At 36.2% G+C, this 14,949-nt stretch overlaps 2 protein-coding genes and 1 pseudogene across 2 annotated transcripts in view; all 3 read right to left on the minus strand.

Annotated features, from left to right (window-relative positions):
• The window catches only part of LOC133056503 (olfactory receptor 5W2-like), a 51,433-nt gene that overhangs the window by 22,263 nt on the left and 14,221 nt on the right, over positions 1–14,949 (minus strand). The gene's annotated exons all lie outside the window — the stretch shown is intronic.
• LOC133056481 (olfactory receptor 5W2-like) lies at positions 1,245–2,225 on the minus strand. The gene has a single exon (XM_061141824.1). It carries the CDS (start codon positions 2,217–2,219, stop codon positions 1,290–1,292), a length of 930 nt encoding a protein of 309 aa, XP_060997807.1. The 5' UTR covers positions 2,220–2,225; the 3' UTR covers positions 1,245–1,289.
• On the minus strand, positions 9,352–10,296 carry LOC133056498 (olfactory receptor 10AG1-like; annotated as a pseudogene).

Genomic DNA, 14,949 nt, shown 5'->3' on the forward strand with positions numbered 1-14,949 from the left:
AAAGAATTCTGATAAACAGGGTGATATAAAGTAATCTTTTAAATAGGTGGTTTTTTGTGAACAACAAAGAGACAAAGAGGTGTATTTAACCAGAGCTAAGAGTAAGGAAAATGGGAAGGAAATTGGTATGCAGAGAGTCACAGAAGAATCTACAGCTGATAATGAAGCACAATTATGTACTTTACTATGATTCTGTCCACTGTCCCTTAACTTCTTTTACTCTTTTTTTTCAAACTGTATTCAGATAAAATTGACAACATGCTTATGATATAGGGCATGAAGATTTAATATATGTGTACATTGTGAAATAACTACTACAATAAAGTTAGTTAACACATTCATCAATTTACATAGTTATCATATTGAGTGTGCATACCATGAAAACCTTTAAGAACTACTCTCTCAGCAAATGTCAGTCTTACAATACACAATTTTAACTAGAGTCACAGTGCACATTAGACCCCCAGAACTTATTCATTGAGTAACAGAAAGTTTGTAAACTTTGATCAGCATCACCCATTGCTCCCACTGTTCAGCCCATAGCAATATCCAATCTATTCTCTAGTTCTGTGTGATTGATCAGTTGGATTCTACGTGTTTGTGAGACCCGTACAGTACTTGTCTTCCTCTGTATGAATTATTTCACTTAGCATATGCTCCTCATGGTTCTTCCATGTTGTAGCCAACATGACTTCTTCTAACAGGCATGGACTTGTACACTTCAAGATCTGAGTAACTGTCACATCCTCTGCCTGCTATTTTTTCATCTCCCAAATTGAATCCTTTTCTGATTTGACTGAATATCCAAAAATGCCTTTTCTTTAGACTGGTTTTAGATATTTTTACTTTTGAATAATAGACCACTATGTGTTATCTTATGATGAATTTCAGGCTTATTATGAATTACTTGACTATTTAGTTAATACATTATTAATACTAGCTTATATTTAATTGTATTTAAACTACAAGATGTATTGTAATACATAAAGAACTGAAAAGCTCAAAGATCAATTAACAAAATGCACTATATATCTTAGTGCAATTTAAACAGTGCTTGACTAAAAACTGAACAAAATTAATATATTGAAAAAGTCAGAAAAGTTTTTTCCAGAAATTGATGCCATATACAAATTTGGGAAATATAAAGCAGCATGACAGGTGGGGGAAATAGCAATATACTTAAAATAGAAATTATGTTTCTCATGTAACCTACTATTTAATTTTAATAAATCAACAATCACCATTTATGTATGGATGTGTATGTGTGCACATACACAAAATATAAATTTTTAAAACCACTTATTCTTCAATTTTTTCAGGGTTTGTTTCACATCCTTATTCCTTAGGCTGTAAATCAGAGGGTTTAACATGGGAATCACAAGGGTGTAAAACAAAGAGGTCATTTTGTCTTCATCTAGAGAGTAGGAAGAACTTGACCTGAAATACATGAAGAACATTGTTCCCTGGAAAATTGCCACAGAAGTTAGGTGAGAGATGCAGGTAGAGAAAGCTTTGATTCCCCCTTTGGCAGAGTGGATCTTCAAGACTGATAGGATAATATAACAATAAGAGACAAGAACTCCTGAAATTGTACTCAGTTCAATGAAGCCAAAAACAGTAAATATCAGTAACTCATTGACCTGTGTATCTGAGCAAGATAGCAATAGAAGAGGAGCAACATCACAAAAAAAGTGATTAATCTCATTTGACCCACAGAAACACAAGCGGAAGGCTAATGTCAAGTGTATCAAAGTCTCTGCTATGCTCACCAGGTAAACCCCCGCCATGAGCAGGGAGCACAGCCTGCTGGACTTGCTGACCGCATAGAGCAAGGGGCTGCTGATGGCCTTGTACCGGTCATAGGCCATCACTGCCAGCAGGAGACACTCAGAATCTATAAAGGTATAGAGCACCAGTAATTGCAGGGCACAGCCATAGAAGGGAATCGATCTGTTCTTAGCAAATATGTCCACCAGCATCTTGGGGCCGACGGCTGTGGAAATGCTGAGGTCACAGAAGGAGAGGTGGCTGAGGAAGAAGTACATAGGTGTGTGCAGCTGGGGATCCATCCGAATCAGGGTTATCATTCCGAGATTTGCCAGAAGAGTAACGAGATAAACAAGGAGAAACATGGTAAATAGAATCACTTTGTTCTCAGTGTTATCCGTAATTCCCAGGAAAATGAATTCAGTTAAGGAGGAGCAATTCCCCGTGTCCATTCTTCTTTGTTCTTGTGTAAACTTTTGGAGAAAATGATCAAGAAAATGATACTTGTATGTGTAACACTTTTTGGCATCTACAAAATGTCAAAAGATAGAATATCTTCTCTGTAAGTGTCTTTTTATACTTAGAAAATTATTCAGTCATGCACCCACTCTTTAAAGAGGCATGACTATTCTGCAATAATAAAAATGTACCTGAGAAAGACCTTTGAGAAATTGGATGTAAATCTAGATGTCATTCATGAGGTTTTTTACTTTCTGTAAGCTCTTCTCTGAGTGTTAGTTTCTTCATCCCAGGGAGTAGATTTAGGGAAATTTAACTCTTTACCTCTTGAGAAAAACCTAGAAGAGACACCAGTGTTAGAGAGACCAAACTGTAAGACATAGGACTGAGCATCTATGATGGCTGAAAATAGTCACTTAGATACAAAAACAATAACAATTTTTACGTTTCTCAAAAAAGAATGATTGGTTTCAGAGAATTTGACTTAGTTCGAGAAACAGTGAGTATATCAATGGCTAGTAATAAAAAATAATTATATTCCTGGTTTTAGTTTATGTTATGTTCAGTATTTGCTTAGACATGAATTAAGTATTATTGACCTGATTTTCTAGAAATGTATTCTTGCTTCCCTACAATGCTAATTACCTCTTTGTGGAGAGGTAGCTGTCAAAAGGTAAATCTCTTAACAAGTGGAAAAAAAGAGCTAAAAGGAAGTGAAAACAACAGAATTTATTGTATGATTCGCATCATTTTAGATTTTAAATGGCCTGTTAGTTACTAAAGTGGAAATAAGATGAGGGACAATAATGTTTCTAAAATGCATAGACTTTCCTCTTTGTTATATGTGTGTATGTGTATACATTTTAATGTTTATAAGAATAGAATGGAAGCAATGAACTTTTTTTCCCCTCAGACCTAAGTAAACATGGCATGTGGTTCACATAGAGATGAATTTGTTCATTTTTTATTTTTATTGCAGTACCTACTCTGTTTTAATAAAGCAAAAGATATTTTAAATTCATGTATACATTTTTCCAATGATAAAAAGAGTAAATATTTCCTGTGAAGAAACAGCAAAATAAAATAAATAAACAGTTGCATTATGGATATTAACCAGTTCAGATTCTTGTGATTCTGAGATTGAAATATGCCTAGTCATTGATTTCAGATTTTAATGAAGAGGCAGGCACAATATGGTTCATTTACAATTTTTTTTCCCTCAAAATGTTAAGTATTTTCTTCTATATTCTTTGAGTTAGGAACTGGAAACCTACCTGAGGTGAGCAGGTCTTAGCTAGCTGAACAAAAGGCAGATGGCCTCTTATTTTACCAGGTACGTCGGGACTTAAATCCCTGGGCCACTGCCCCCTGCTTTGATCTGACGCAAACATTTCATTAATTATGTTTCTGCTGCTGTGTTTTCTCCTGAGAATTCAGAAGCCACTTAGCACAGGCTGAATTTTCATGCTTCACTAATGTCATCAAATTGATCTATGGTAAAGAGAAAACTGCAATTTAGTTTTTTTTTTTTGTATGATGTGCTTCACAGTTACCCTGAAATGGTTTCATCCTTCTTTAGGTAAAGAGTAAACCTACTGAAACTCAAAAAGATCCTCCCTCCATTATTTCTGTTTTGATAGATTTGTTCATAGTGTTTTAGAGTCTCTTCACATTTCATTTAAGGATATTACCACACTTGGTTCATGTTTTCTTTTTTACAGAAATGCAATGTGTACCTCATAGAATTCACCCTTCTAATGTATACAGTTCTTTGTTTTTACTATATTTTTAAGGTTCTTAGGTTGTCACCAGTATTTTCTGCCACAACATTTTCATCATTACAATAAGAAATCCATATTTATTAGCTGTCACTTTCCCTTCCTTCCTCCCTGATCCCTGGCAACTACTAATTTACTTTCTGATTCTTTGCTTTCCAATTCTTGGCCTCCTTTTAAACAGAATTATGCAACATGCTTTTTTGTTTGTTTTTTTTGCTTGCTTGTTTTTCTTTTTTTTTTTTTTGTTATTCTTTTCATCAGCCTTCTTGTCTTCATTGAAATATTTTCAAGGTTCATCTATATTGCATATTTATAGTTCTTTGAATTTTTGCCATACTTCATCTGTTTTGACCAACAACATTAGCAGAAATATTGTAAGTCACTTCTGGGTCTTGTCTTGAAGAAGACAATATGTGAAAGCCATGAATTACTATTACAACTAGCCATCTGATTAAACAGTGTGGCACATTCTGAGATTACATGAACTGAAAGGGGAGAATTTGGGTTCATCTTTCTAAACATTCTCATCAAGTGTCAATAATTAAAGAACTTGAAACCTAGCCAATCTTTCCACTGAATATTTCATGCAACCTCAGTAAACACTAGAAAGAACAAAATAAGGAGTCGGTGGTCATTCTCTTAAGTGATTTAGTTTTGAAATACAGTATAGGTAGGAAGAGATAACTAGAACAGTGTGCAAAAATAAATCAGAGAAACAAGCATTTGAAGATATATAAATGCATGTATATTCAAGGGTTTCCCAGGTGGCTCAGTAGGAAAGAATCTGACTGCCTAACAGAAGATGTGAGTTTGATCCCTAGGTCCAGAAGAGCCCCTGGAGTAGAAAATGGCAACCCACCCAAGTATTCTTGCCTGGGAACTTTGGGCAGAGGAGCCTGGCAGGCTACCATCCATGGGGTCACAAAGAGTCAGACATGATTGAGCACACATGGTCAGTGGTCATTCTCAAGTTATCTAGTTTTGAAATGCAGTTTATGTAGCAAGAGATAAGTGGAGCAGTGTGCAAAAATAAATCAGAGAAGCAAGCTTTTGAATATATATATAAGTACATGCATATTCAAATATTGAGGGAAAATGCTTGAAAACTATATATATCTGACAAAGAACATGTAGCCAAAGTATATGAAGAGTCCACACAGACAGTAAGAAAACAAACAATCTAATAAAAATTGAACAAAGAATTTCAACAAATTAAGTCTTATCAAGAAGATATATACAAAGAAACCCACTTCAGACCTAGAGACACATACAGACTGAAAATGAGGGAAAGTAAGAAGATATTCCATGCAAATGAAAATCAAAAGAAAGCTGGAAAAGCAATACTTTTATCAGATAAGATAGACTTTAAAATAAAGAATGTTAAAAGACACAAGGAAAGACATTATACAATGACCACGGGATCAATCCATGAAGAAGACATAATAATTATAAATATATATGCACTCAACACAGGAACACTTCAATATATAAGGCAAATACTAATATCTATAAAAGGGGAAATTAGCAGTAACACAATAATAGTGGGGAACTTTAGCACTCAAATTACACCAATGGACGGATCACCCAGGCAGAAAATTAATAAGTAAACCTATTCTTAAATGACACAATAGACCAGATAGATTTGATATTTGTAGGACATTCCATCTGAAAGAAGCAGAATACACATTCATCTCAAGTAAACATGGAACATTTTCCACAATAGATCATTTCATGGATCACAAACCAAGACTTGGTAAATTTTTAAAAATTGAAATAATAACAAGCATCTGTTTCCAATGACAATATGAGAAATCCATTACAAGATAAAGCTGTAAAAAACACAAACATATGGAGGCTAAACTATATGTGACTAAACAACCAATATCACTGAAGAAAACAAAGAGGAAATCAAAAAATACCTAGAGACAAATGACAACAAAAACACGATAATTCAAAACCTAAGGTGCTCAGTAAAAGCAGTTCTAAGAAAGAAGCTTATGACAGTACAATCTTACCCCAGGAAACAGGAAAAATCACAAATCAACAACCTTACATTACACCTAAAGCAATTAGAGAAAGAATAAACAAAACCCGAAGTTAATAGAAGGAGCCAAAACATAAAGATCAGAGCACAAATAAATGAAAAATATAAAGAAAATAATAGCAAAGGTCAGTGAAACTAAAAGCCGGCTCTTTAAGAATATGAAGTTGATGAACATTCAGTCAGATTCACCAAGAAAAACAAAGAGAAGACTCAAGTCAATAAAATTAGAAATGAAAGATGAGAAGTAACAACTGACATTACATTTTCCATCAGTCATCAGTGATGTGTAAGAGGGATGTGCTATGGAAAGAAGGAAAGTTAGTGATGAAATTAGAAGTGATGAAATTAAGACACTTGCTCCTTGGAAGAAAAGTTATGACCAACCTAGACAGCATATTAGAAAGCAGAGACACTACTTTGCTGACAAAGCTCTGTCTAGTCAAAGCTATGGTTTTTCCAGTGGTCATGTATGGATGTCAGAACTGGACCATAAAGAAAGCTGAGCGCTGAAGAATTGATGCTTTTGAACTGTGGTGCTGGAGAAGACTTGGGAGCCCCTTGGACTGCAAGGAGGTCCAACCAGTCCATCCTGAAGGAGATCAGTCCTGGGTGTTCATTGGAAGGACTGATGCTGAAGCTGAAACTCCAGTACTTTGGCCACCTGATGTGAAGAACTGACTCATTGGAGAAGACCCTGATGCTGGGAAAGATGGAAGCCAGGAGGAGAAGGGGACGACAGAAGATGAGATGGTTGGATGGCATCATAGACTCGATGGACATGAGTTTGGGTAAACTCTGGGAGTTGGTGATGGACAGGGAGGCCTGGCGTGCTGCAGGACATGGGGTCTCAAAGAGCCAGACGTGACTGAGCGACTGAACTGAACTGAAGTGAATCATAAGCTGTGGAAATAGTTTTCCCTACTCTGATTTTACCATTATTTCAAATAATGATGACATGGTCATATTCTTTGTAAGCCAAATTCCAAATAAAATCTGCAAAGTCTGCATGTTCAACAATGCTTTTTAATGTTAAAATTGTATAGAAGTAGCAACAAACTGGATGACAAAATAAAACATTTTTTAAAATAGTAGATATTTGTGCAAAAAAAATGCTCTTAATTATGAAATCCACACCTACAGAAGCATGCAATTCTTTTCTTTAAAATAAGACCTCTTTTAGTACTCTCCCTTTGACACCATCATTATATTAAATTCTTGCAAAGTACTAATGAGATGTTTCTGTAGTCATAGCTGATTATATTCATAGAGGTTCATACATCAGATGAAGGTGTGTTGAATACATACATAGCAGAGGAAAGCACCCTTTAAACATCAAAGTGCTCAATCATAGCACACACATTAAAATATTAAAACTTGGACTTCTGAACAACATTTCCTACCACAAAAGAGCTTCTGCACCAGCTGAAAAGTCACTAAAGAGGTACAATCTACCACCACCAAACACTGTGAAACATGAATGTGTATTTTCTCCTTTAGAATTGTATTCAAGCCTGTGCAATAAAAGTTTTTTTTTTTTTTTTTTTTTTTTAATTTCACACAGCAATACTTCTGGTGGGATGGTGTAGCTAGCCATGTGCTTTTTTTTTTTTTTTTTTTTGAAAATATTAAGAAAGCTTTTATTTTCCTGGCTTTTTTGTTTGTTTTGTTTATCCCTTTATTTTATTTATTTTTTTTTTTGTCATACATTGATATGAATCAGCCATAGATTTACACGTATTCCCCATCCCGATTCCCCCTCCCACCTCCCTCTCCACCCAATTCCTCTGGGTCTTCCCAGTGCACCAGGCCCGAGCACTTGTCTCATGCATCCCACCTGGGCTGGTGATCTGTTTCACCATAGATAGTATAGATGCTGTTCTTTTGAAACATCCCACCCTCACCTTCTCCCACAGAGTTCAAAAGTCTGTTCTGTATTTCTGTGTCTCTTTTTCTGTTTTGCATATAGGGTTATCGTTACCATCTTTCTAAATTCCATATATATATGTTAGTATGCTGTAATGTTCTTTATCTTTCTGGCTTACTTCACTCTGTATAATGGGCTCCAGTTTCATCCATCTCGTTAGGACTGATTCAGATGAATTCTTTTTAATGGCTGAGTAATGTTCCATGGTGTATATGTACCACAGCTTCCTTATCCATTCATCTGCTGATGGGCATCTAGGTTGCTTCCATGTCCTGGCTATTATAAACAGTGCTGCGATGAACATTGGGGTACATGTGTCTCTTTCAGATCTGGTTTCCTCAGTGTGTATGCCCAGAAGTGGGATTGCTGGGTCATATGGCAGTTCTATTTCCAGTTTTTTAAGAAATCTCCACACTGTTCTCCATAGTGGCTGTACTAGTTTGCATTCCCACCAACAGTGTAAGAGCCATGTGCTTTTAAATAAGCTTCATACTCATTTTAATTTTGTTTTTTAAAATAATGAAAGGAAAAAATAATAGCTAAATGACTTGCTTTACATCTGGTAGAGAAGATTGAAAACCAGTGATCGAACTTCTGGGACAGCAGTGTTTCACGATTTTGTAAAACCTTCTTTAGTAAGTAATACACACATATGTAATGTAAAAAAAAATGATACTGATGAACCTTTGCAGGAAAGGAATGGAGACACAGATATAGGGAATGGAGTTACAAAGTGGCAGTGGGAGAGAGTGAGATAAATGGAACAGTAGCATCAACATATTTACACAATCAGGAGTTAGATGGTGGGAAGTTGCTGTGTAGCGCAGGGAGCCCAGTCTCAGGTGATGACCTGGAGGGATGGTGTGGGGGAGGGATATAGGAATAATCATGGCTGATCTGTGTGGTGCTGGAGAAGACTCTTGAGAGTCCCTTGGACTGCAAGGAAATCCAACCAGTCCTTCCTAAAGGAAATCAGTCATGAATATTCATTGGAAGGACTGATGCTGAAGCTGAAACTCCAATACTTTGGCCACCTGATGTGAAGAACTGACTCATAGGAAAAAACCCTGATGCTGGGAAAGATTGAAGGCAGGAGAAGGGGATGACAGAGGATGAAATGGTTGGATGGCATCACCGACTCAATGGACATGAGTTTGAGTAAACTCTGGGAGTTGGTGATGGACAGGGAGGCCTGGCGTGCTGCAGTCCATGGGGTCGCAGAGTTGGATATGACTGCGTGACTGAACTGAACTGAATTGAAAAATACAGTATAAAAAGAAATGGTTAACTTCTAAACTGGGAAATGTGGAGATTTTTAAAAATTTTCTCTGATAACCCTGTGGCCAGTATTTAAAGCATTTTAAAATAAACTCATCACACTACTTTTTCAGTAATAATTTTCTCAGTGCGGCAATCACATCCTTGTTCCGAAGGCTGTATATCACGGGATTGAACAGAGGAGTCACTGTGGTGTAGAAGAGAGAGAGCAGCCTGTCCGTTCCTGCAGAGTGTCTGGATTCGGGCCTTAAGTAGGCAATGGCAGCAGATCCAAAGAATAAAAGCACAACCAACAGGTGAGACGCACACGTGGAGAAGGCTTTGGCTCGCCCTCTGGCTGCTGGCAGCCTCAGAATGGTGCAGATGATTGTGCTGTAAGAAGCAAGGATCAACATAAAAGGTACGCCCACAAACAACAGAGCTACTGCATAGACTGCCAGCTCTTGCACAGAAGTGTCCCCGCAGGCCAGCTTCAGAATGGGGGGCCCGTCACGGAAGAAGTGGATGATCTGGTTAGAATGACAGAAACGCAGAGTGAAGATCCACCACGTTTGCCCTATCTGCACTGGGATTCCGCTGGCCCAGGAGCCCACAGCCAGCTGGAGGCACGTCTTTGGGGTCATGACCAGGGGGTAGTGCAGGGGGTCACAGATGGCCACACAGCGGTCGTAGGCCATCACCGCCAGGAGGAAGCACTCAGTAGCTGCCAGTACAAGGAAGAAGCACATTTGGGCAGCACAGGCCAGCACAGAAATGCTCCTGTCTTGAGTCCAAAGGTTCACCAGGATCCTAGGGAGAGTGATGGACACGTAACAGATTTCCAAGGAGGAAAAATTTGCCAGGAAAAAATACATGGGTTTCTGCAGAGCTGGGTCAATCTAAGTTATTATTATTAAGAGGCCATTTCCAATTAAAATAATGGTGTAAGTGATGGTGAACACCCCAAATAATAACCCTTGTAGGTTTGGAAGATCAGAAAACCCCAGTAGTGCAAATTGGCTGACTGTGGACATGTTGTTGTTTGCTTCCATCTCTTCATATTTCATCTGTGGGAATGATTCAATCAGAGGCACTGTCATTTCATTTTTATTGACTCTTGTTTTTTGTGTATAAACTAGATTATATGTCTTCTTACTTTTCATTTCCCTATAAAAACCAAACTTATAATGCCAGGTGCTCTAGAAGTACAGAGAAGTATACCTTTTTTTTTTTTTTTTTCATTTATTTTTATTAGTTGGAGGCTAATTACTTAACAATATTGTAGTGGTTTTTGCCATACATTGACATGAATCAGCCATGGATTTACATGTGTTCCCCATCCCGATCTCCCCTCCCGCCTCCCTACCTTTATTTATCATTAAACCTATCTGAAATAAAAAACTTCAGTCTCTGTTTTCTCTACCATATATTATTTTATTGCTTTGATTCTGAAGATGCGTGATTGCAGTTTTGCTATTCATCTGAACATTTAAAAATTCAAATTGAAAATTATGTTCAGTTGTAACAATGATTTCATGTTTTCAACTGACATGCTATTTTCACCTCTCTATTCTGTTTTCCATTATTATCAATTCAAAATTAATATTATTCCTGTAAATATTTTGTAAGCCACTTAAAATTGTTTTGGGGATAAAGATAGTTAATTTTTAAAATGATGATCTTCCAGTGGTATTTCTAAATCTTGTTTGTCTTTGACATTACACATATTCAGCTCATTTACTATAAAACCAAATTAATGAGCTGACCATTGAGTATTATGGGATACGATTTATCTTTTAAAAGAGTGTACTTCAATGTAACGTCTATGAAAGCAACAGTCATAGATTTTTTTTTAATATCTAATTTCTCTTTTTATTCATGTATTTGTTTTAGTTTGGCCACATGGCATGTAGGATCCTAGTTCCCAGACTAGGGATCAGATCTGGACCCTTGCAGTGGAATCAGGGAGACTTAACCACTGGACTACCAGGGAAGTTCCAGCAGTCATAATTTTTAATTCAGATTTTCCAACTTGGAGAAAAGAATCATTAAGCTGATCTTTCTGTCCAGGAACACCCAAGAGATAAGAAGTAGGTACATCTGGCACTTAAGTTCCAGCTAGGGGTTCTAACTAGAATGCTCACCTCTCACACACTTCCTGCATGAACAAAATATCACCACAGTTCATCTCTGAGATCTTCCTAACTTACTCACATCCTGGATAATTGCTGTTGTTCTGCTGGCCCCATGTAATTCATTAATTCTTGTGGGTTTTTTTTTTTTTTTTTTTTTTTTGCGTTTTTGTGTATGTTTTTTTATGTGAACGTGAATATGTTGAGTTGAGGTTTCCCATCTTTGTTAAGTACTTGTCCTTTGCTATAGCTAGATCTTAAGCTTCTTGTGATATTCTATACATCTTTCTATGGAGTATATAGTATATTTTCTCACAAAAGCAATTTCTTAATTTATTGAATAAATTAAAATGAATCAACTTGATTGTTTCTTTACAATAGTCCCAAGATGTAAGTGAGGATTTCTACCCAAAATTCAGAACAAGCTCCTGTACCCTCCAGTTTTATTTACTTATTTAATTCAGTGTAGACTGTAGTACTTGTATACTGATTAAAATTGCTTGTTGAAAGAATCATCAATCTTTTTAGACCAGTACAGTTCAAGTGTATCTTCTGTAGAGTGTGTGTATGTCTAGAAATTATACTCTTTTCACCCACTCTTGTAGAAGTTACAAATTACATCATTGTTTTCAGTATATCATGCATAACTTTCATGGTATGTCTTAACTAATTTGAAAGTTCACAAAGACAAAGCCACTGCAAAGAAGAGACAACCTATATCTGTATTCTAACAGTTTTAAGTGAAGATGAGGGTCAGCATTTCAGCTGCAGAAGTGTAGACACACATGTGGGGCGGAAGGAGCAGTCCATCCAAACCTTGAGCATCCCGAGGAGTTCCTTTTCCCTGGGGACGGGGGAGCCGGGTGGGCTGTGTCTTTGGGGTTGCACAGAGTCGGACACGACTGACGCGACTTAGCAGCTGCAGCAGCAGCAGCAGGAAAAGGAAAGCTAAATAGGAGTCTGTTTTATCATCTGCAATATTTCAGACTACTTATATATATTTATATTTTACATATAGTATATATTAAGGATCAAAAGGTATTTAAACTGAACTCATTATTATAGAATTTTCCCAATGAAAATGTGATTTTAAGAAATATAAAAATGCTTTAACTGAGTCTTTAAAATGATCAGAAATGGGGGTCTGATAGGTGACATTATTAAGATATGATTTTATGTGTATAAGACTATGAAACAGTGCCTGTTTTTTTCACTACCTTATCCTGACACCTTTATCCATGTTTATTCACCCATTTAGTTCAATGTAGCGTGTAATACGTGGATACTGATTAAAACTGCTTGTTGAATGAGCTCTCAGTCTTTTCAGTCCAGTATGTACCATGCCCTACATTGATGAGTTAACCTCTGCCTTCAGAAACTACTGTCAGTGGTTTTTGTTGGTTTGTTTGTTAATTTTATTGTATCTTCTTTTGATAAAAGGTCTTCTCTCAATTTTTGGACTTCTATCTAAATTATTCCTTTCTGTTCAAGTAGGATAGTACATTTAAATATCCCTAGGTCAAGAAGATTTCCTGGAGAAGGGAATGGCTACCCACTCCAGTATTCTTGCCTGGAGAATTCCATAAACAGAGTAGCCTGGTGGGTTACAATCCATGGGGTCGCAAAGAATCGGACATAACTGAGCAACTAACACTTTCACTTTTTCACACAGGGTAGTACATTTGAAATCATACTGAAACTCAGGTTCAAAAAACAGCCAAAATAAGTCAAAAAACAGAACTTGCAATCAAAAATACAGTGTTCTTAATTTACTGAAATCTTTTTTATTCTTAACATTGCTTTTCTTTGTCAAATGGAGCAAAATTTTATGAATCTTAAGTGGAATTATCAATGTAAAATCATATTTAAATTAAGAAATATTAAAGTTATTCAAATCCTACCCAAGTTATGCTTAATTTTATAAACTCAATCTCATCAAAATTTTTCTTCTCAAATTTCGCATTGTTGGTTTCCAACTTCCAGAAACCTTTAGAGAGTACTACTGCTACACTCAGAAAGAAGAGCCACTAAATTATTCAGCTTACATAGTCACTTTTGTTTTTATCCAAATAACTCATGTTTGCTTTTCTGGACTTTCCACTGTGTGAGGATTATAATAAGCAAGTACATCATCTATCATTAAAATGTACGTGGTGCTATTGAAAGCAGGTTTGTAAAATCAAATTGAAGATAGGAAGTAAAAGTCTAAAATTGGTGACTCCAGAAATCTAATTCCTTACGTGCTGTAGTCCATGGGTTCACAAAGAGTCAGTCACAACTGAGCAACTGAACTAAACTGAACTGAATTCCTTATTTGAAGTTTTTAAAGATTAAAATGAAAACATACCAAAATCTCTTTCATATTGTCAGATTCAGTTACTATAAAAGTTATTTTTACCAAACTGTATTTTATATTAACAGGATGCAAAATCCTTTTAATAAAGTTCAATTACTATCTTATTCCTTAGTTATATACAATTAATTTTAATGAGATATCCCCAGGTTTAATACATGCAAACTTCTTAAATACATACTTAACACACAGCAATCACTTAATAAAGGTTAGCTTTTTAATGATTATGATAGTGATGCAGAGGTTGGTAAACTTTGGTATAGTGGCCCACTATATTATAAAGTACTTTTGTAATTTTTTATTTGATAATAATGTGCATCAGAAAATTAAAAAGGCTATCTGAATCAGGGTTTTGAAATTAAACAAGAATAACAACAAAAGTTTCCTTGCTAAATTTTCTGAAATGAGTGTTTTTTGTCTGATGTTACATATAAATAGGTACATTTAAAACTAAATTCGACATTGGACAAAAATGAGTCATGCTTACCTGTTTAGATTGAAGTTAAATACAATGCTTACCTTTATTAATTGAGCTTTTGAGTTAAAAGCTGATAGAAACTGTGAACGTTTTGTGTTTTTTTTTTTGGTAGTTAGGTAATTTTTGACACCAAGTATCTGATACCATGCTTAACCACCCTCTAAAATATCTGCTATCTTCATAACAAATAGTGCTATTTAAATTGGAATTATTCTTACTCTTGGGATCAGCTTCTTCCCCAGGTTACTTTCTAATTGAACTAAACCTTTCTGCATGCCACTCAAGAAGTTTGGTACAACAAGCAAAACCATACCTGTCTATACCACGCGTTCTCTAAATTCTCCGTCTCTCCTCCTGTATTTTGTAATTATTAAGAAATATAAGCATTGTAAAGCAATGATTTATGATGACTGATATATTACTTTTATAAAATAAAGATGGTCTAAAAAGATGTAAACATACACTGCCTTACAGGGAATTTTGCTTTTCTCTACGTATTCTGTGGTGAGAAATCCAGGACCGTCGGGGCAGCTGTGTCGTCTTCAATACAGACCTTCCATCTCTAGGTCCACATGGGTCAGGTAGTCCTCAGGGCCTCCCAGACGACAGGAGGATACAAGGGAATGCTCACTCACTCCTTTTTAGGTGTGCAAACTGGAACCAGAATCCTGAACTTCCAGGCATGACCCCTCACATCAGCATTAGTCACAATCTCACACTGAACTGGGAGAGAGGATGCGAACACTTCTAGCTGCGC

Source organism: Dama dama, chromosome 1 (assembly GCF_033118175.1).
Source record: "Dama dama isolate Ldn47 chromosome 1, ASM3311817v1, whole genome shotgun sequence".
NCBI classification, from domain to species: domain Eukaryota; kingdom Metazoa; phylum Chordata; class Mammalia; order Artiodactyla; family Cervidae; genus Dama; species Dama dama.

What these genes read in the sequence shown, in the direction of transcription:
- LOC133056481 (XM_061141824.1), bottom strand. Translation starts at nt 2,219, where the DNA reads ATGGACACGGGGAATTGCTCCTCCTTAACTGAATTCATTTTCCTGGGA.